General features: G+C 35.9%; 2 protein-coding genes and 1 long non-coding RNA gene across 10 annotated transcripts; all 3 read right to left on the bottom strand.

Moving 5' to 3' along the window:
- Window positions 1-618: 618 nt before the first annotated feature.
- Window positions 619-1,083, bottom strand: LOC110895489. The gene has a single exon (XM_022142816.1). It carries the CDS (start codon window positions 1,081-1,083, stop codon window positions 619-621), a length of 465 nt encoding a protein of 154 aa, XP_021998508.1.
- A 13,333-nt stretch (window positions 1,084-14,416) lies between these two features.
- On the bottom strand, window positions 14,417-14,895 carry LOC110905371. Its single transcript, XR_002573062.2, has 3 exons — window positions 14,822-14,895; window positions 14,624-14,726; window positions 14,417-14,520 (listed from the first exon to the last, which is right to left on the bottom strand). It is a non-coding gene; the product is annotated as an uncharacterized LOC110905371 (long non-coding RNA).
- Window positions 14,896-17,870: 2,975 nt separating this feature from the next.
- On the bottom strand, window positions 17,871-21,565 carry LOC118486704 (ribose-phosphate pyrophosphokinase 4-like). 8 transcript variants are annotated; one of them, XR_004879603.1, is made up of 11 exons: window positions 21,407-21,565; window positions 21,145-21,344; window positions 20,994-21,054; window positions 20,815-20,910; window positions 20,074-20,650; window positions 19,799-19,898; window positions 19,218-19,314; window positions 18,855-19,117; window positions 18,307-18,523; window positions 18,162-18,224; window positions 17,871-18,035 (listed from the first exon to the last, which is right to left on the bottom strand). XR_004879603.1 is itself a non-coding variant. In XM_035983362.1 (9 exons), the coding sequence occupies exons 4-8, from the start codon at window positions 20,852-20,854 to the stop codon at window positions 19,235-19,237; spliced, it is 387 nt and encodes a 128-aa protein (XP_035839255.1). In that variant the 5' UTR covers window positions 20,855-20,910; window positions 20,994-21,054; window positions 21,145-21,344; window positions 21,407-21,562; the 3' UTR covers window positions 18,530-19,117; window positions 19,218-19,234. The 8 variants fall into 8 exon arrangements, 1 of the variants encoding a protein (XP_035839255.1); XR_004879605.1 differs by having other exon boundaries at window positions 20,822-20,910; XR_004879607.1 differs by having other exon boundaries at window positions 20,815-20,883.
- Window positions 21,566-23,006: the final 1,441 nt, after the last annotated feature.

The following is a 23,006-nucleotide window of genomic DNA, read 5'->3' as shown; positions in this document are numbered from 1 at the left end:
TCTCGTGTATTGTGCGGGTTGAATAAAAGTAATTTTATATAACAAACAATAAAAAAGTTATATTAAAAAAAAAAACCTTGTGTATTCATGGGTGGAAGAAATGTAATTTTATATATTAAATAATAAAAAAGTTATATTAAAAAAAACTCTGTGTAATAAATTTAATTTTATATAGTATAGATGATAAAAAAAATGTTATATCTTTAAAAACTCTGTGTATTACACGGGTTTATCTATTGTTAAAAAAATCTTTCTAACCATAAGCCCCGAACATGTTACAAAAAAAAAAAAAAAGTTAGTACCCAAAGGTGTTAGTTTTGGTAAACCACAAGGACTATCTTTGTAATTAACTCTTACATTTATTCAACCCGTGTAATACACGGGGTTCTAATCTAGTATTTACATATATTCTAATATTCTAATGAATATGGATTTATAAGTTGTGTATTTGAGTTAATTCGAGTGGTGGAGTTTTTTTTTTTTTTTTAATAGCAAATGAAACTTCCATTATAAAAACCAGTCATCATAGTACAAATAAAAAAAAAACCCAGCCAGGAGCCAGGCGCTGGACAACCAACATCAACCCAAAACCAAACAAAAAATAAAAGACACAATCAACTACAACATTACATTAAAATCCCACCATTCCTGTCTTGATATCGAGCCGTGTTTTGACCTTAGCTTCACCCCTTGATAAGATATCTCCTTAATTTCTTCTATAACAGTCTGTACCTTGCCTTGCCTGCCTTTGAAAACCCTTTCGCTTCTAGTCTTCCACAGATGCCACATTGTTTGAATTGCCACTGCATGGATCGCTTTCCGCATACTTCTACTCCGCTGAATTTCATTTATCTCTATCAAAATATCTTTCAAACTGCCATCAACATTCACCATCGGAATTTTCAGCCAACTCGTTACCATCTCCCAAGTTCTTTTTGCAAAATTGCATTTAAGTAAAATATGTTCTGCAGATTCTTCATCCGCTCCACATGTTTTGCAGACGATCTCCTGAACGCTTAAACCTCTATTTCTGAGAGCCGTAGCAGACGCTATCTTCTCCTCTATTGCACGCGATACGAACATTATACACTTGTTAAACACCCAGTTGTTCCAGCCGAACTCATAAGTTGTTGAATTTAAGTCTAACTGTTGACCCAATGAAGCTTTGACACACTTTACGCTGAACTCGTGATTTTTGCTATTGTTCGAGTACCAAACATCACTTCCTTGTGTCGGTGTCTGACTTTGTAGACGCCCGTCATTGCAATATCCATAAATTTCTACCCATTAGAATACGAGTAGCGCTTTTCAATGTCCAAAGGTTGTGATGAATTTACATGGGTCGATGATTACAATTGTGATTAATGTTACATGGGTTATGATTTATGAAGTCGAGAAACCACGGTTCAAGATGACTAAACTAGTTCGGTTGGTGCTAAAGGTTTAAATACTTTGGTTGGGTTCAATATAATATATGTGGTTCAACATTAATTTATTTAATATATATAATTGGAAAGTGGCTATGAATAGTGCTTTTATTTTTATAATGATATATAGCTTTTTAATATTTTATTATTTAATATTATAATAGTTTATTATTATATTTATTTTAAGTTATAACATGTTTTTTTTTAAACCATATTTCCTTTATCATTTATTTTTTTTCTAATAACTCTTTTTTTAATTATTTTCTTTATCAATTAATTTGATATCCCTTTAATAACTTCATTTCGTTAATTTTTTTCTCTGGACATTATGGATTAAGTTTTGTTAAAAACAAAGTTGTATTCAAAATTAAGTATTTATTTCGTATCGTAAAATGGTACGATGATAAACAGAACCGATTCTAATGGCTTGTCTTTCAAAACAACATGATTCATTTTCAAATAACGTTTGTTTTACATTATCATTTGTTCCTTGTCACCGCAACGCGCGACGTCAACATTATGTAAAACACGTGTCGATTGGCAACGATTGTTATACCGATACACGTGTTGTACAATTGGTTTTGGTTCAGTTTGCTATGTCATAGCGGCGCAACTGAACAACATCGGTACTAGTATTGATATTCATTTTTTATTGTTATCGATCCATGTAAGGTTTTCTCTTTCGATTTGTGACAACCGGTAAGTTTCAGTAATAAATTACGCGCATAACAAACGTTAAGACAATTATAAGTAGTGTTTTAGATGCAAACTAACTTAATTAGGCCTTTGGAAAGTCTAGGAACGTCTATTCGTTTTTACAGTACGCGAATGGTGATTTGCAGGAAAACTGTCGAACGTATAAACGATAACAAACTGACACCGGAAGAATTACTGACAATGCCGGAAAATACGAGTTTTATACGTGTATTTTATACACATGAATTTATTTGCGAAATTTTCTGCTTCCAAACGCCACAGAACGCATACGTGAATGAAAAACGCGACCGACGGAACGCATCGACAATGAAATGGAAGCATCGGACTCTTTTATTATCTTAAAAACCGAAATATTATAATATATTTAGCTTTGTAATTTGAAATCTAATCGAAAAACAGACTAGAGACGACAACCAAAGCATTTTACGAGATTTTAACGCAACCGATGAACGTACACGTCATACATCGACTTCTGACATTATTTTACGTGTTTTTTTACCCTAAATAAATATATTACGATGTTCCACGAAGTTCGGGTGCAAAAACGGGCCTCGGAAATGCATTTGGCCGCACAAAGACTAGGAACGTGCTAATGGGCTCTAGGCCCCCACTCCATTAACCTTAGATATAATACTCCTTATCCCATCTCATCCATTCATTATCAAACCCTAGCCCCCCACGAACAAACTTTCCCTGCTCTCTCTCTCTAAGATTCCGACGACCGGCGACACGTACGACGAGTCGTGAACTGACCCATCTACATACATGGCGACTACTTGGGAACAATACAAACACTTTATACAAGTTTACAACGTGTATCATTTTTGTATTAACATTTGATTACATACACGTACGACCAACCGGGACGACTAACACGATTTTATAAATATATTTACATTTTTATATAAATATATATTTACATACCCTAATCCTCTTGGAAAGTAAGTTGTTTCCAAGACTTAGTATTTATCACCCACTATAAACGGAATTAAACGAGGATAGCATTATCGTTTCCACCAAGTTAACAACATCTTCCCATCGAATCATAGGTTAACGATTCCGTAGAGCTCGGTGACACGTAGTTTAGCTACATATTAGCAGAAACGTATGAGTTTATTCCTTGATAGGAATGTTATAGATTGCATGCCTAGCGAGTTTACGTTTGGAAACGCCATTATGGATTGTATTATGCTAGCTTTGCATTGGATATCGAGGTGAGTTCATAACCCCCACTTTTTAAAGTTTTACATTTTTATAAATATTTCCAAGGGTGGAAAGACATGCAAGTTTTGCAAAAGCACACAATATTTCGATTAACGAAAATTACATATTTCTAAACCATGCTGCAAACAAATTCCAACTAAGTCAACTGGTTTATGAAAGGTTTATGTTAAACATACCGGTTTTACAAAACAAACGCGTATTGTCGAAATGTGCATGAGTTTCATGACTAGTGACGAGATTGTCCTAGGTATAATTAGGGACTGGGTTGTCCTACACACAAACAATGGGATTGGATTCTCCTATATATAAACAATGGGATTGGGTTATCCTACTTACAAACATCAGGACTAGTTGTCCTTCATACAACCACAGGGACTGGATTGTCCTACATACGAACATAATGACCAGATTGTCCTCTACTCAACTGTAAGGGTCGTAGGGTCCATAAAACTGTACAGTGAAGTCCTCGCTACATATCGGAACTATAACCGACTGTTAGTCTACCATCTTGAGTACACGGTTGGGGAGGCACTACTAGCTAGAGGTTGGTATAGGCTCATGTGGGCATGTTGTCTCTGTCGTACACGGACATTGACGGTTACACAAGTTTTACAAGCACAAAGATTTTCAAATAACATGCCGAGGAAAATGGTTATTACGTTCTCAACAGTATTTAAACCAGTTACCAAAAAGATTTATTTTAAATCTTTTTCAAACAAACAATGAACTCGCCAACTTTATGTTGACTTTTTCTCATGTTATTACTCAGGTTACACATTCAAACTATGGCACAGTTGGAATAGGAGAACCCATTGTGATTCGGGTACTTAGCGGGAGTTCAACTTTCTAGAACTCTTATGTAACACCCCGAAATTTATAAAACTTTATATTAGAATTATAAAGTACAAAATAAACGAGAATAAGCTAACTAGGAAATAAATAACCCAGTTAATTACGAGTCTTGTGGTAATGTGTAGTGGGTTAAAATACCTAAAATAAGAACTAAACAATAGTCGAGGGACTTAAGTGTAAAACTTGAAACTTAAGGTTTTAAAACAAAAATAATCACACGAAACACACACAACAGTATGCATCTGGTCGATCTCAACACAGAGGCGACACAAGAGCTCCCCACCAAACCCTAGTTTAATCAATTTCTATCCAATTGAAGGCCATAATCAGTTCCAAATCGAGTTTCAAGCATGAATTAGTGATCACCTCGTTGAAGGGATTATAAGGTATGCAAATTTTAGCGTTTTTGATTCATCTCAAATTCTAGACAAATTGTGAAAATCGAAATTGAGCTTGATTATGTGATGTATAGATGAAACTTGTAATCAAAACAAGTTTAAGAATGAATACTAGTTGATAATTACAGGAATCATGTCAAAAATTATGAAATTTATGATAACTCATTCATAGGTTAAGTGGGTTTTGCAAAATAGGCTAAATACTAGAATTATAATTGTCACAAGTAGTATTACTTGGTATCTATATGATGATTTTAATGTTTGTATGCATGCTTGACATGATGGAACGAAAATGTGTGGATAAATTGGCGAAAATAACAAGTTATGAACTTGATTCTAGTTAGATAAAAATTGGACCCGCTAGGTGTTCGTTAAAATGCCTAAGTGAGGATTAATATGTTAAAAATCGGATGAAAACGCATATTTGATTTTTATAGCGAATTATGCGTTAAAGATTATGAAAAGAGTTCTAAATTGGTTGTGACTTGAACTCTTTAGGCAAAGAATCCGGATCGTCGAGTGGACAAGCTGGAGGGGATACGCGCTTGAAGGGTGTGCTCTAAAGGTACGTGACTTTGGTCCCGGTCACATTACGTATAAACGTTTATTTTTAGCTTGTTAATGGTGTCGTAATGTAGAATATGCGTTTGACGTGTCATTGAAGTTGCGAAGCTCACTCGACACTCAAACGGGTCAAAATATTAGTTAAAAACAGTTTGGTTTGACATTAAGGTGAGGATTTTCACTCGTTAACCAAACGGGTCAAAACTATGTTCATAAAACGATCTTGTGCGTAGAAAATTGAAAGTCTCATATTGCGCTTGTGCTAGGTAGCAATTTAGCAATGAATGGTTACATTAAGGCAAGTTATGAATCCGTGTTATCGGGTCGAATGGTAGAGGTTAAATGCAAGAGTTGCATAAAGTGGCATGCTTGTATTTTTAGAAAACAAGCATGAAACTCAAATGCGAGCATAAAGCCATGTAATGGTACAGATATGTCGCGAATTGCAAGCCCGGGAAATGGGTGAATGAGTCTAGAATGCCCAGGAAGTGTATATTGAACAATATGCACACTAGTTAATGGGTCGAATAATTGAATCGAGGAATTTGTGAACCACATGTTCGTAAACTGTTTTTCATTAAGTGAAATTTACATGGTTAGATCCGAAATTTTAATACGGATATATAGGAAAAAGAATCGGCTAAAACGGACATGTAGAACGAAAGTTATGTTAGTTTAAAGTTTTACAATGGAAATAAAAGTGCTGGGCAAACATACAGCATCAAACAACAGGCCTTCTGCCGAAAGCTTAGCCCTGATCTGTCGCGGGGCGCGACAGCCCGCAATTGCAGAATTTTGTTTGTTTTTCATTGTTTAAGCAATAGAACTTGTATTTACTTGATATTAAGATGTCAAAACTAACAAATGATGTGGTTTTGACCATAGGTGATGCTCGTTTTGTTGTGGATGTCGATCAAGCAAGGGAATCAAGAACCGAACACAAGTTTTGAATGCTTCCGCGCTAATCTAATCTAGTTTAAACCATGTTGTTTTGTAAACTCTACTGAATGTTGAATATCTTAATCTAGTTAGTTGACTATGTTTAAACACTATAATGAAATACATCTTAGTTTATTAACTAAGTTTTTTTAATTATGTATTTCGTTTTAAAAAAAAGTCTGTATTTTATGATTAAACAATAGAATTATAAGACGAGTGTTACAAGTTGGTAATCAGAGCTCAAGGTTGTTAACAAAATGTGTTCGGTTCAAGATTGATCAACATCCGGTAAGAGTTTATTATTTTAGTAGGTTTATTAATGTAAAAGAAAAATATGAAGCGACGTGCACGGGAAGAGCATGTTAACACACTCAAACCTGGAAAGTGCACTAAACGAGAACGGTTAAAGCAAGTCGCGAACTTGGCTAAACCGGAGAAAATAAAGTATATGTTATAGATGAAATGTTTAATGATTGGTGTAAACATTTCAGTTTCAAAGATGACGGATAAAGGTAATGATGATGCGGTGCTGATAGTCACCGAGCAAATGAAAGAAGTAATTGCCGAGGAAGTAGGAAAGGCAATTGAAAATAGCCTATCTGGTTTCATAGATAAGATTCAAAACACGGTACTTTCGTTAGTCGAAGAAAGAATCAAGAAGTTGGAAGATAGTGCCAACACAATAAAGGAAAAGTCGGGAGAGCGCAAGGGCTGCTCATACAAGGAATTCATGGCATGTAAACCGCCACTTTATAACAAAGAAGTGGATCCAATAATATGCCAGCGATGGCTGAGCGATATTGAAGGGGTGTTTGAGAGAACCCACTGCAACGCAAACGACTTCGTAGCTTATGATACGGGTCAGCTAAGAGGTCAAGCAAAGGATTGGTGGGATAACAAGAAAAATTAAATTGGAAGCGAAACGGCAAGAGCAATGACGTGGGACGAGTTTAAGGTGCCATTCCTTAAACACCACAGCCCCAAGGCAGTTATTAACCGAATCAAGGAGGAATTTATTCAGCTAAGGCAAAAAGGTGAATCTATCGATAAGATCACGGGGATCTTTCTTGACAAACTGAGATTCTGTGACGAGTTGGTGACGTCCGAAGAATAGAAAGTATATTATTACTATAATATGCTAAGTGCAGAGTAGCGGGAGTTCATGACTCCCTCAAAATATGAAACTCTTACCGAGATCATAAACACGGCTCGGGAAAGAGAAATTGAACTGAAAAAGCAAATCGAGAGAGGTGAAAGAAGGGCACAGTCTGTTAATCCAAGCCCTGCAAAGAAAGCACGAACCACGGAGTCGTCAAAGAAACAGGAAGGGAAAAGCAGTTCGCCGAGTTGTAAGGTTTGCGGGAAAGGGCACAAGGGCGAGTGCCGGTTTAGAGATAAGTCGTGTCCTATATGTGGGAAGACAGGGCACACAACTGCATTATGCCCGGGGAAAGTGTCGGTTTGTTATAAATGCTATCAGCCGGGTCATAAGAAATCAGAATGCCCGGAGTTGGTCGGGAAGAAGGATGGCAAGGATCCGCAAGCAGAAACTCTGAAAGCAAAAGCCAGATCCTTTCAGTTAACCGCGGCCGAGGCAAAGAAGGAACCCGATGTGGTTTCAGGTATATTTGCTATAAATTCAATTCCCGCACATGCGTTATTTGATACGGGTGTGAATAAATCCTTTATTTCACATGGATTTATTCGACATCCTTCATTTGTACTGACAAAATTACCTATGCCATTAGAAGTAAAAATAGGTGACAATAAAAGTTTTATTGTGTCTGACGTTTGTCAAGGTTGTAAGATGAGTATCGATGGTGAAGAATACTCAATAGACTTGATCCCAATGTCAATGGGAGGATTCCAGGTAGTGGTCGGGATGGATTGGTTATCCGGACATCACGCGAAGGTGGTGTGTTTCCGCGAGGAGATAAAACTGACATCTCCAAGTGGAAAACACGTTACCATTTATGGCGAGAAAGGGGGTAATCCCATTATGTGCTCAATGCTAAAGGCTCACAAACTTATGAGGCGCGGATGTAGAGCGTTCATGATTTATGCAAATGAACCCGAGGAGGAATTGCTGAAGATTGAAGACGTACCGGTAGTACGTGAGTATGTAGATGTGTTTCCGGAAGATTTACCGGGGGTACCGCCCGAACGGGAGGTAGAATTCGGAATTGAACTGATTCCGGGTGCGAAACCCGTAGCCAAAGCACCGTATAGGCTCGCGCCATCAGAACTACAAGAATTAATGTCTCAGATTCAAGACCTGCTCGACAAGGGGTTTATTAGACCGAGTGTGTCTCCGTGGGGTGCACCGGTACTATTTGTGAAAAAGAATGACGGGAGCATGTGCATGTGTATCAATTACTGGGAGTTAAATAAACTCACGGTGAAAAATTGATACCCGCTTCAAAGAATTGATGACTTATTTGACCAGTTACAAGGCGACTTATTTGACCAGTTACAAGGCGCGAGTTGGTTCTCAAAGATCGACCTTGGGTCGGGTTATCATCAGTTAATGGTCAAGGAGGAAGATGTACCGAAAACGACCTTTCGTCCTCGGTACGGACATTACGAATTCCTCGTGATGTCCTTCGGATTGACCAATGCACCCGCAGCTTTCATGGACCTCATGAACCAGATTTGCAACCAATGTTGGACAAGTCGGTGATAGTGTTCATCGACGACATCTTAGTGTATTCAAAGAATGAAGCAGAACATGCTAGCCATTTACGTGAAGTGTTGGAGACGCTAAGAAGAGAGAAATTATATGCAAAATTCTCGAAATGTGCTTTCTGGTTACGAGAAGTGCAATTTCTCCGGCACATAATTAGTGCGAAAGGGGTGTTGGTAGACCCGTCAATAATAGAAGCAGTGGTGATATGGAATCCACCGAAGAATCCTTCGGAAATCAGAAGCTTCTTGGGGATTGCGGGATATTATAGGAGATTCATACAAGATTTCTCCAAGATTGTTACGCCGATGACCAAACTAACTCGTAAAGACGAAAAGTTTATTTGGGGCAAAGATCAAGAGAAAGCGTTCCAAGCACTTAAAGAAAAATTGACCCATGCTCCGGTATTGACATTGCCGGATGGGGTTGACGACATGGTAGTTTACTCGGATGCGTCACATTCGGGTCTTGGGTGTGTTCTGATGCAACGGGGCAAGGTTATAGCCTATGCCTCGAGACAACTAAAAACTCATGAAAAGAATTACCCTACGCACGACCTCGAGTTGGCGGCAGTGGTATTTGCCTTAAAAATATGGAGGCATTATTTGTATGGGGTAAAGTGCACTATTTTTACCGACCATAAAAGTTTGAAATATTTCTTCGACCAGAAGGAATTAAACATGAGGCAAAGGCGGTGGTTAGAAACGGTCAAAGATTTCGATTGTGACATACGTTACCATCCCGGGAAAGCTAATATGGTGGTCGATGCGTTGAGCCGAAAGGTAGACTATACACTGATTTGAGTACGATCGATGCAACTAATTGTGACATCGGGTCTACTTGGACAAATCCGAAAATCTCAAGGTGAAACAATGAAAGAGGAAAACTTGAAGAAAGAAAGAATGGTGGGTCAGTTGAAAGAATTAGTGATTGGTAACTACGGGTTAAGGACTCATTTCGGGAGGATATGGGTCCTAAATTCGTGTGGAGTCAAGACACTTCTACCTAACGAAGCCCATAAATCCCGTTATTCTATCCACCCGGGGGCAACCAAGATGTATAACGATCTAAAGCAAAATTATTGGTGGCCCGGAATGAAAAGAGATGTCGTAAAGTATGTCAAGAAGTGCTTGACCTGTTTACAAGTCATAGCGGAGAACCAAAATCCGTATGGTAAACTGCAACCGTTGGACATCCCAGTATGGAAATGGGAGCAAATCACAATGGATTTGTTGACCAAATTGCCCAAAACCAATCGCGGATACGATGCTATATGGGTAGTTATGGATAGATTGACAAAAAGTGCTCACTTCATTCTGTTTCGTGAGACTTATACATCCGAAAAGATGTCTGAGGTGTATACCAATGAAATAGTGGCACGCCATGGGGTACCGATATCTATTGTGTCCGACAGAGATACTCGGTTTACTTCGTACTTTTGGCGAGAATTCCAAGAGCGAATGGGAACTAAATTGTTCATTAGCACCGCGTACCATCCACAAACGGATGGACAAAGTGAAAGGACAATACAGACGTTAGAAGATATGTTACGGGCATGCATTATCAACTTTGGGGGTAGTTGGGATGTCTACCTACCGTTGGTTGAATTTTCATATAATAATAGTTACCACGCAAGCATCAGTATGGCTCCGTACGAGATGCTTTATGGTAGAAAATGCCGAACCCTGGTGTGTGGGGATGAGATAGGACCACGTGAGCTTGCACATAAGGATGTAGTCCGAATTATGAATGAGAAAATTGACTTGGTCCGAGCTCACTTGAAAGCGGCTCAGGATCGACAAAAATCGTACGCAGATAAGAGAAGAAGACCGATTGAGTTTAAAGTTGGAGATAAAGTGATGCTGAAGGTATCTCCGTGGAAGGGGATCATTCGATTTAGAAAAAGGGGAAAATTAAGCCCAAGGTTTAAGGGGCCATTTAAAATCCTTGAACGGGTTGGTAAGGTAGCATACCGTCTCGAAATGCCTGAGGAGTTGAGTGGGATACATAGTACGTTCCACGTATCACATCTTCAGAAAAGTCTAGCAGATGAAACCGCTTATATCCACTACGACGATATCGAGGTGGATGATAGTCGCAACTACGCAGTAAAGCCGATTGCGATTTTAGATCGTAAGATGAAGAGTTTGAGGAACAAAGAAATTGGCCAAGTAAAGGTCAAATGGGAGCACAGGAAAGGTTCGGATACTACATGGGAATCCGAAGAGGAGATGAGACGTCTCTACCCTACACTATTCGGTACGTACTCTGGTTTCGGGGACGAAACCCTTTTAAGGGGGTGGACTTGTAACACCCCGAAATTTATAAAACTTTATATTAGAATTATAAAGTACAAAATAAACGAGAATAAGCTAACTAGGAAATAAATAACCCAGTTAATTACGAGTCTTGTGGTAATGTGTAGTGGGTTAAAATACCTAAAATAAGAACTAAACAATAGTCGAGGGACTTAAGTGTAAAACTTGAAACTTAAGGTTTTAAAACAAAAATAATCACACGAAACACACACAACAGTATGCATCTGGTCGATCTCAACACAGGGGCGACACAAGAGCTCCCCACCAAACCCTACTTTAATCAATTTCTATTAAATTAAAGGCCATAATCAGTTCCAAATCGAGTTTCAAGAACGAATTAGTGATCACCTCGTTGAAGGGATCATAAGGTATGCAAATTTTAGTGTTTTTGATTTATCTCAAATTCTAGACAAATTGTGAAAATCGAAATTGAGCTTGATTATGTGATGTATAGATGAAACTTGTAATGAAAACAAGTTTAAGAATGAATACTAGTTGATAATTACATGAATAATGTCAAAAATTATGAAATTTATGATAACCCATTCATAGGTTAAGTGAGTTTTGCAAAATAGGCTAAATACTAGAATTATAGTTGTCACAAGTAGTATTACTTGGTATCTATATGATGATTTTAATGTTTGTATGCATGCTTGACATGATAGAACCGAAATGTGTGAATAAATTGGCGAAAATAACAAGTTCTAAACTTGATTCTAGTTAGATAAAAATTAGACCCGCTAGGTGTTCGTTAAAATGTCTAAGTGAGGATTAATATGTTAAAAATCGGATGAAAACGCATATTTGATTTTTATAGCGAATTATGCGTTAAAGATTATGAAAAGAGTTCTAAATTGGTTGTGACTTGAACTCTTTAGGCAAAGAATCCGGATCATCGAGTGCACAAGCTGGAGAGGATACACGGTTGAAGGGTGTGCTCTAAAGGTACGTGTCATTGAAGTGGCGAAACTCACTCGACACTCAAACGGGTCAAAATATTAGTTAAAACAGTTTGGTTTGACATTAAGGTAAGGATTTTCACTCGTCAACCAAACGGGTCACTACTATGTTCATAAAACGTTCTTGTGCGTAGAAAATTGAAAGTATCATATTGCGCTAGTCCTAGGTAGCAATTTAGCAATGAATGGTGACATTAAGCCAAGTTATGAATCCGTGTTATCGGGTCGAATGGTAGAGGTTAAATGCAAGAGTTGCATAAAGTGGCATGCTTGTATTTTTAGAAAACAAGCATGAAACTCGAATGCGAGCGTAAAGCCGTGTAATGGTACGGATATGTCAAGAACTGCAAGCCCGGGAAATGGGTGAATGAGTCTAGAATGCCCAGGAAGTGTATATTCACACTAGTTAATGGGTCGAATAATTGAATCAAGGAATTTGTGAACCACATGTTCGTAAACTGTTTTTCATTAAGTGAAATTTACATGGTTAGATCCTAAATTTTAATACGGATATATAGGAAAAAGAATCGGCTAAAATGGACATGTAGAACGAAAGTTATGTTAGTTTAAAGTTTTACAATGGAAATAAAAGTGCTGGGCAAACATACAGCATCAAACAACAGACCTTCTGCCGAAATGAAGCCGTCGCGCTGCGCGATGCCAAAACACAATCATCGTCACGTCACGCGACGGATGTCGCGGGCCGCAAAAGCTTGGCCCTGGTCTGTCGCGGGGCGCTACAGCCCGCAATTGCAGAATTTTGTTTGTTTTTCATTGTTTAAGCAATAGAACTTGTATTTACTTGATATTAAGATGTCAAAACTAACAATTGTTGTGGTTTTGACCATAGGTGATGCTCGTTTTGTTGTGGATGTCGATCAAGCAAGGGAATCAAGAACCGAACACAAGTTTTGAATGCTTCCGCGCTAATCTAATCTAGTTTAAACCATGTTGTTTTGTAAACTCTACTGAATGTTGAATGTTGAATATCTTAATCTAGTTAGTTGACTATGTTTAGACACTATAATGAAATACATCTTAGTTTATTAACTAAGGTTTTGTTAATTATGTATTTCGTTTTAAAAAAGTCCGTATTTTATGATTAAACAATAGAATTATAAGACGAGTGTTACATCTTAGCATTATATACTTCCGTTGTGCAATAAAGATAACAGTCTACGCCCAACTCTGATTTTGCAGGGTGTGACACGATTACCCTAGCGTGTGTCGATACCGTGACGAATCGAACAGATGCTAACCGAGTTTCTGCCGATACCAACTGAATTTTTACCGCCAAACGTGGTAAAATCTCACTAGTTTATATTTGATATTTAATAAAGCAATTAAAGTACTACTTCATTGAAATTTATTAACAATGATTTTAACTATGTACGTTAAACTCAAGATTATTTAAACTAATTCTACCCATAATTTTTTCTAAACGGCAAATTTGGATCACTGACGGACCATTGTAGTATTATCGTGTCACCAGCGGAATCACCCGATCATATCCATCTCCACTAGGCAACAATGTCTATACACCAATTCAGGAGGAAACCCAATAAATTTTGGGAAAACCCCCTTATAGGAATTGAACTCAGGACCTAATGGCCTTAAACCTTATCCCACCCAAAGATGCCACTAGGATATAATGACATGGGCAATTCTACTTATAACTACGTTATAATTACACCAATGGGGTGGTGGTCCATTGGCAAAGGTAAACCCTTTAAACACCTGGAAGGAGGAGATCTTGGGTTTAAGTCCCACAGACGACAGGAGTAAGAAATTTGCCGTTAAAAAAACTACCTTATAATTACATGTTAAAGTTACTATAGTTTGAACGAATTTTGTAACCAACTTAACTTATTGGTTTCCAACTTTCCATTATTTAATTGAATAAATCCAATTTTCATTATATTTATTTACTTGCCAACCGGATTAAACTTTCGAAATATCAATTTGATCTCTATTGATTTAGGGGTAGGCTAAATACACCCCTATTTTTACTAGTTGCACTCTCTTTCTAAAAATAAATTGTTTTGAAGTTGTCAAATTTCACCCCTGTTAAAATTCTTATTTTTATTTCAATACATAAATAAATAATTGAATTGCAGTCCGGAACCCGTTCAAAAGAAAGCATTAATATGTTATAGCTCTCACGGATGCAACCAGTTCCTTTGCTTTAGTTATATAACTAGGTGGACACCCGTCCGATGAACGCGGGTACATCGTAAACATTGAATGTAAGCGTACATTTATATATGTAAAATATGATGAAGTTATTTAATGAATTTACCCGTCCATGTATCTTCATATTCTTTCTTACAATTTAGAAGTTGCAAGTTGTATCAGATCTTTCCTCAGAATCTTCCCAGACGGGTTCTTCGGGACCGACCCGGTGAAGGTTACTCGCCTTATTCTCTTGTACGGAGCCACCTGTAGCAAGCATAGCATTCATGATTATACTCATATATTTGGTTGAAATATGTTAAAAAAAACCCGCAAACTTTATGACCGAAAGCTGGAATAAAATAATTACCTGTTTAGAAACGAAGTCCATAACGCCCTTTTCGGTTAGACCACTTCCATTTTTCCTCACCACATACGCCATCAGAAACTGCCCTACATCCTTGTCAGGAAACCTATGGGACACATCATAAAAACAGAATTTAAGCTGCGATCTATCGGTGAGTACAGGTGGGCCTGTGGTAAAGAAAAAACAGAATTGTAAACTTACGGGATCACAACACAATCGTCGATTTCAGGGTGTGTTAGTAGCAAAGCTTCAAGTTCTGTTGGAGGCACCTATTAAAGATTTAAAAAAAACATTCTTTATTGCAAAAAGCCTACATTATGTTTATCCTTCAAAGGTCACAGGTTCAAAATTATCCCATATGTTATGAGAGAGTTGCGACTCTTTACAAGAAACCCAAGCTGTCTATCTAAACACAATGATAGCAACCCTAAGAAATGCAAATGATAAGCCATAAAACCACTAGAAATACGGACTCAAAATGAATGAATCTTACCTTGATTGTCTGCAGAAATAGATCAATAGTCGAAACCCTTGTTTGGGTGGTGGTGGTGTAATGGGTTCAGGTTCTAGGTTCGTGGACACTTGTCGCTTTACATTTTTTTATTTTTAAGAGCCTTTGTAGAGTAACTTAACCCGAATGTCTATAGTTTAAATAAGAATACAATATAATCATTGAGCTTTCTTCATGAATAATAATACAAACTAAATATGATAACCATAGAACATCATTAGATAGAAACAGTTCTTACAATACAATCCCTAATCAAAATCAAACAGTCGATACATACACATAATAGAATTCACTCATTCGGTATGATGAGCAGTTAAAGTTTCAACTTATACACACAAAATACCACCTATGAACTAACACAAACCCGAGAAATTTAAACATATGGCAAATCTATATGCTTACATCAAAAAAAAAGAACTGTAAAAATCAAATTACCCAATTTACACATCAAAAAACATAAATGTCACTTTAATTTTTGAAATTATATGAATACAATAATCAATGACCAATCTTCAAAATGTTGTATAATCTAACAAATATATGAAAAACTTAAATAAAACATAGAGTTAATAAGAGTTAATTACACCATTAGTCCCTGTGGTTTATAGGAAGTAACAAGATCAGGTACTAATAGTTTAAAATCACATTTTAGGGTATCAACTTTTAGTTTTGTAACAATTTAGAGTACTAAGACTAACAAATGTTAGTTTTCATGTTAAATTTATATGAAATGACAAAAAACACCCATTATAACTTCAAGGACCACTTGTGTAAAATACTCATTTATCTAAAATAATTTTTAACAAATAAATCAGATTTTAGAAACATAAACCCAGATCTTTCTCTCTCTCTCTCTCTCTCTCTCTCTCTCTCTCTCTCTCTCTCTTTCTTCAACCACCCCTTTCTGGCTTTCTTCCCCAACCAGTTCTAAACCCACCCTTTTAACCACCACCGACCCGCCATTAAGTGTTTACGAGGTGTGCATCAATCATAGAAGTTATTGAACTGGAACTTCTTGAACAACACTTGAGGATTAATCTGCAGCTTCATAGGAGTATGCTGCTGGAACGATCAGGAAAACCACTTAATTTCACTCACACATCGTGATTTCGGACTCGCCGGAATGATTCCGTTGGACTTACAGTTCTGTGCGAGCTTAAAAGATAAAGAGAGGAGCTGCTACTTCATTATAAGAGAAGACTTTTACAATAAAAAGAACCCATCTTCTGTTCGATTATAATTGAGTGTTTTTTCTACAATATTTTGTAAGGTTGCGATTAGGGGTAATTTGTGCCGACTACCTCCGATTATATCTTTTTGTCTTGCACGCTATTTCTAGTCAATACATAATTCAACCGATTCATGTTTAAGTGTTCTTAATCTATTTGATTTAGAAATTTTGACAGCTTCCGATTCAGTTTTGGTTGTTTACGTAAGAACTGTTGGTGCTGGTGTGTTTGGGGCAATGGGATCATTATTGGTAGGGATTTATATTTGTTTTTGTAAGCTTCACGTAATGTTATTTTCTTTTACAAAAACAGTCCCTAACTAACCATATAGTTACACAATTGGTCATTTAGATGTAAAAGGACTTAAATGCCCTTGAACCTAACAAAAAAACTAACATTTGTTAGTCTTAGTACTCTAAGTTGTTACAAAATTAAAAGTTGGTACCCTAGAATGTGATTTTAAACTATTAGTACCTGATCTTGTTACTTCCTATAAACCACAGGGACTAACAGTGTAATTAACTCTAAAACATAAGATGAAAAATAGTTCTTACAATACAATCCTTATCTAAATCAAACAAATGACATAAATACAACAATATTATTATGCACACACGTATAATGAACATAAAAGTTTCTCCTAACTCATACAGATAAAGCATTTGAATGTGTAATTGTATAAACAGTAAGCAGACGATTAATAGGCAATAACCGAAAAACAAACAATAGTTTAATAAAGAAAGAATAAGAGTGAACCTTCTTCTCGCCAAGAAAGTTACGGATCTCAATGGCCGTAATTGTGGTGATATAGGCTTGAATCGACATCAGCAAATGGATTGATGTTCTTCTTCACTGATTTAACAGTGAATAGAGAGAGAGCCCACAGATCTAGATCTTGGTTCCTGGGGAATTTGAGAGCTCTAGATTTGAGAATCACTTAAAGATCATCTACCTCTAGGGTTTCTTTCTATATGGATGAGAATTATTGTGATTGTTGTGATTCAACCACAACCGAGAAATTAAGCCGATTTTGACATCTCCATGTAGATTGTAGATTGATGATGAAGATATGAAGAGAAAAAAAAGAGATTGAAGAAGAAGAAGAGAGGCCAGTTGTGTGTGTCAGAGAATTAGGGTTATGTGAGATATATGACATTTGAGAGGAAGTATGATGATGGTCTTCAGAGACAATTAATGCAAATAACACATCCCTATACAATTCAAATTTCCCTCCAATGCTAATATATATTTTATATTTGATTATAAAAAAAAGTTAATACAATATAGATTAAGATTTTAATTGTTATTTATGACATCAGCATATCCTACGTGGCATAGCTGGATAGTTGACACGTATGCAAACTTACATCAGCCTTACTTCTCCTTTAATATATAAGTAGACTAGGTTAATGCCCGCCCGATGCGCGGCTTCATCCAAAACCATATTATTTACTTTGAAATATAATATTTTGTACAAACGCATACATTGGAAGAAAAAAACAGAAAACTATTAAGATAAATATCAAGTGTATAAATAAAATAAAATAAAATACAAAGTCTCATGTTACATAAATTAGTGATACAGTGGATACACAATTTAAAGATAGTCGAGTCCCTTTGAAGATGCATATCCTTCGAGTTACCAAAAACGTTCCCTTAGTAAATTGAGTTCCCTCTACAAAAAAAGAACCAAATTATAAGTGTTTAAGTATATAATATAAACTTTAGTGTTGATACTATATAATATAAACTTTGGTGTCGATACTAAGCTTGCCTAAGTAGTATTGCCTAGGTACTGTACCTTTTAAGTCAGTCCTGTACTTTGCCTCATATTTATTGTCTTTTAAAATGCAAGGCATTTCATCTGTATATTAAGAGACCAAAAGATGTTATAAACTATTTAAATAATATATGCATAAAAAATGCCAAAAAGCAACATGACTCACCCACAAAATCGACCATCTCTTAAGCTTTCTTTTAGCCCATAGAAGATATATCCCAAGCTCTAGTTGATCGCGTTATCCATATAAGTGTTTCTTGATTATTTATGATGGTAAAATACGGTTCTGACTTTTTTCGTTATTACATGTTTGCTAACTCTTCTGTTGGATGTAACCGAGCCACCAAGATCCTCCATTATCAGTCATCAACAACAACATTAACCTTAAAGAAAGCAATTAAGAGAATATATAAAATAAATATAAACAATTATAAATTCTTTACTTAAACCTATCATGCTCGAGCTTGCTTAAGTTAAACCAGCCAAGATCGAGCTTAGGCAAGTTCGTGTTCGGCTCCAGGGGAGAAGTTATCGAAGCAGCCAAGGAACATTAATCGCTTAATGGTTGACGATTTGAGGTATCCTTGATTGGCCGGTAGTTAAGAAATAACTATGGGTGGGTAATCCAGATACCTTTAGTTATATTAATTTTGAGCATTTTTAGTTTAAAAGCTAATAATAAGTATTTGAAAAAGAGTGCTTATGGAAACTTACAGTAGTCCTTCTGCCGATCCAATGGCAATTTTCATCCTCTTTTTCCAATCAAGTTGAACTTCAGCAGCAAATTGGCCATGGAGATGAGATAACAAACTAAGATTAGGCATGTAATCATAGACTATAAGTCGTCGTTCAGCCAAAGCACAATAACCCCTGAGTCCTAACAAATTCTTGTGTCGAACCCTTCCAAGAATTTCCACTTCAACAACAAATTCCATCTCAGCTTTTGAATTCATGGATTTCAGTTGCTTAACTGCTATCTAAAACGTATGAATAAAAGCATAAAATGATTACTGAGTGACCAACACACGTGTAGCAAGTGTTGCAAAAAGTATCATGACGCTATAGTGAAGATCATACCTTGGAAAACCTTCCCATTAATTTCTATCTCGTATGATTCCATGACCTCTTGAATTGCAGCACCTATATCGCAGAGGCGTACATCGATCCCTGCTTCCTACATACCATGAAATGCAACTTTCTAATATTATTTATGATCATAAATAATCTTTGCACGCACTTATAGCAAGTTTTTATTTTTTAGTTACACTAAACATTTGACATATAGATCACATTTAGTTCTATCATACAAAATATACGACAATCCTACCCCTCAAAACGACAGGAGCATCGTCACACACAACATCAACATATTCTACAATTATATCAAAAAATAAATAGTCATATTGGCGATGATGTGAAACAAACATAACAATCTAAGCACAAGAAACAATTGGTTCCTTTTTTAAGTTAGGGCTCAATTTAACTTTAAAAAACAAAGAATTTAAAAACAATGGAGAAATAGTTACCTTCTCGCGAGGTTGGGGACTGTGAACTAACACCTCTTATTTTACATCAGATTTTTTTTCTTTTTTTTTTTTGCAAATGTATGTGTAATGTAAAATAGAAAGACACAAAGAGCGTTAAAGAGAGAGGCTTACCACCGTTTTTGCGAACAAATTTCTTCCAAGAGTTCTTCGGAAACACTACATGAGTGACATATGCACTGACCTTGGTTGCACCATGAGTTGCCAAAACTTTCTGCAACAAAAGCATTAGTATTGTTATTATTACTATTTTTCGTTTTTTGACCCGTACATGTAAACTCACTCGAATCCACAAATACCCTGCTAACCAAAAGGATAAGGTAAAACACAGCTTGCACCAGACACCTAGTAAAACAAATAAGTAAGCATACATCATGTTGAAAAAGTACCTGACATTCAATTAAAGTACCTCCAGATTGCACCAGATCATAAACGATAACCACATGGCAACCACTAGGATTACCTTCTTTAACCCGTACAGTTTGTTTATCACCCTCGTGAACTTTTCCACAAACCACCTGTTCCATCGTCAATATATCTAAAGTTAATTACAACAATAACTAAATAAAGTTCGCTGCTACCATCGTCAATATATCTAAAGTTGATCAAAGGTCGTTTAAATTTATGGTAAGAATAAAGCAGTGATCAATGGAGAGAACAATCCCTGTTGAAATCAAATCAAGTGAAAACATCACACCCAAAGTTAAAATCACAATAAATCAATAAAATAGAACTAAAATAAGATCAAATCGATGAGAAACGCACTTGGTCCAGTCCAATGGTTAATAACCACAATCGAAGCATCAATGACAAAAATTTAAGTTGTTGGCTTCAAATAACATACAAATATTGTGATAACCTATCGTTAGATTCAGAGAAAGAAAACATAAAATCTAGAAAAAAGAGGATATTATGCAAACCCTTAATTAGGGCTTTGATAACAACTCATAAATCAAACTTAACAACCTAGTTACAAAATCCAAGTCGAATTAAAGAAGAAACATAGTGAGATTAGCATATCAGAGGTGTCATTGTAGTTAGTCAAGAAAACCAACTACCAGATTGGTAAGCTCCTCCCAGATCCCAATTCATAAAGTTTATAACATAATCATACAAATAAAAGAATAGACCTTATACCAGAACCAAAATCAAGGAAATCAAGAACCACATCCAGAATCCTCCAGAGATTTTCACCAGATCTAACCATATATCTATGTTAGCACACCCTTCAACGATGATGTGGGAAAGAAATAAAAGTTAAAACAGATTGATTACATTAACATTAAAATCAAAGAACTTTACAACATACCTTCGATTATAAATGTTGATTGACGACAGATGATTAGAATATATGATGGATTCCGTTGAAACTATACAGAACACAAAAATCAAAATCAATATAACTTATAATCCAGTTAGAATTCAAACCCAATTCAAAAATCGAATCGAAACTGTAAAACCTTAGAAGGCGTAGCGAAAGATTGAGAGGAAGATTCAAGTACCACAAAACCACCGCCGCCGCGACTCCTCCACCATCAACATTAGACCACCACTGCCGCCGCTAGACACAATCACTCCATGCTTAGAGGAATCGCAAATTAGGGTTGATGACTATACGAATCGCCGGTTAGGGTTTCGCAGCCGGTTAGGATTTGATTTCCTGCAAAAAAAGCCTCAAATCAAATCTATAATCGATCATCAAATCGTCAAGTTAGAGAGTACCGTAGAGTTAGAGTCTTCAAATACGTTGATTGTTGATCAAAAGTATTGGTTTATCTTTCGTCGCCGTGTTCGCTAGAGAAGAGAAGAGAGAGAGAGACTGAATTAGGGTTATGAGAGAATGAGAGAGAGAGATAGTATAGCGTATGTGAGAAGCCAAATTCAATCCTCCCCTATGAGCTATGCCACATGTATGCTGATGTGGTTGCTTATTTGGCATCAACCATAGGGTGACATGTGTCCCCCAATGGTTTGCTTTATTATATATATATAGATTAGTTTTTTTGAAATGTATATAAATTTTAGAAAAGACTTAGTTATATGATTTAATTTTTTTTTAATATTTAAAAACTTAAAGTAGATGTAGGTTTTATAAAAATAAAAAAGTAGAAATAAAAGGAAAAGTCAAATATAAGACCACCTGGTGTGTAGTAATACAAAATTCATTTTATTTTAAAAGAAAACTATTTGGGTATACATATAAATCAAATGTTGTTATGTAATATATTTATATAAATATATATACTAATACTCAATTTATTTATGCAAAATTATACCTTCTCACAATTTGATTGCTAAAAAACTATCATTTTGAATTTTTGATACCGGTACCTGTATTCAGTTTTGACATTTTCAGATTCGGTACATTCAGTACCAATACCAACACTGACTTAGACCAAGCTCATCCCTAATTTAAATAGGTTACGTATGTGTATTTGAATATAAGTTAGATTAGAACAAGAATTAAATTATTAAAAATTCAAATATTTTTAATCAATCAAATGCATGTAAAATACAATTTGGTAAAGCAGTGCGGAGGCTATAACAATGGATTTCGAAGTTTCTTGTTTTTATGAAGTGAATCAAATTAAAAAAAAAAATATATTATGCAGATTAATATTGGTTAGCAATCAAAAAAGCGATATACAAATTAATTCAAATAAATTTTGTTTTCATGAATGCAGTGATAATAAGTTTTGGTTGCATTATTTTATTATCTTTTTTAATTTGAATTGTTTAAAAACTTAAAGTGGATGAAATTTCCAAAAATACAAAATAAAATGTTTGATTGTATTTATTTAAAAACGTTAAGGGGGAGTACATCTAGTAAAATTTAGAAAAATAGGAGTGCATTTAGCAACACCCATTTAGGGTTCTCGACAATTCGTATATTACAGATTTCATTTAACGGGCTCTGTAGCTTAAGGTAAGTTCTTATGCTTACCGTTTGGTTTAGATTGGGAATAGCCCAGTGTTGTTGGTGAGTTTAGATAGAGCTTAGGATAGGAGAGGTCAGGGGTTCAATCCCCATGGTGTGCAACGTTAGCCATTCAAAAAAAAAAATTATGACTTAACAATTACAATGGCTCCCACATTCCTTTTGTTGCTGAATTGTAGACTACTATTTGATATATTGTATTGAGATTTTAAAAATAGGACCTGCGAAGTTGTTCTTGTTCAGCAAGAAGATATTAACATAAATACATTAAAGTTTTTAGATGCTATGCTTGAACCTCCTTTGAGTTTGGGTTCAGTTGGATGAATCTATTAAGTAACGTAGCAGCAATGATGTATAACTGAGATTTAACCACATCACCATTTC

This window comes from Helianthus annuus, chromosome 2 (genome assembly GCF_002127325.2).
Source record: "Helianthus annuus cultivar XRQ/B chromosome 2, HanXRQr2.0-SUNRISE, whole genome shotgun sequence".
Lineage (NCBI taxonomy): Eukaryota > Viridiplantae > Streptophyta > Magnoliopsida > Asterales > Asteraceae > Helianthus > Helianthus annuus.
This window is presented reverse-complemented; position numbering and strand designations above follow the sequence as displayed.

Excerpts from the sequence above, each read along its gene's own strand:
- LOC110895489 (XM_022142816.1), bottom strand. The coding sequence starts at position 1,083 with ATGTTCGTATCGCGTGCAATAGAGGAGAAGATAGCGTCTGCTACGGCT.
- LOC118486704 (XM_035983362.1), bottom strand. The coding sequence starts at position 20,854 with ATGTGGTTCTTGATTTCCTTGATTTTGGTTCTG. Across the intron at positions 20,203-20,821 it reads TTTCCTTGATTTTGGTTCTG|GTGGTTTGTGGAAAAGTTCA; the intron begins GTATAAGGTCTA and ends ACGATGGAACAG. Across the intron at positions 19,315-19,467 it reads TGCTCCTGTCGTTTTGAGGG|GAAGCAGGGATCGATGTACG; the intron begins GTAGGATTGTCG and ends CATGGTATGTAG.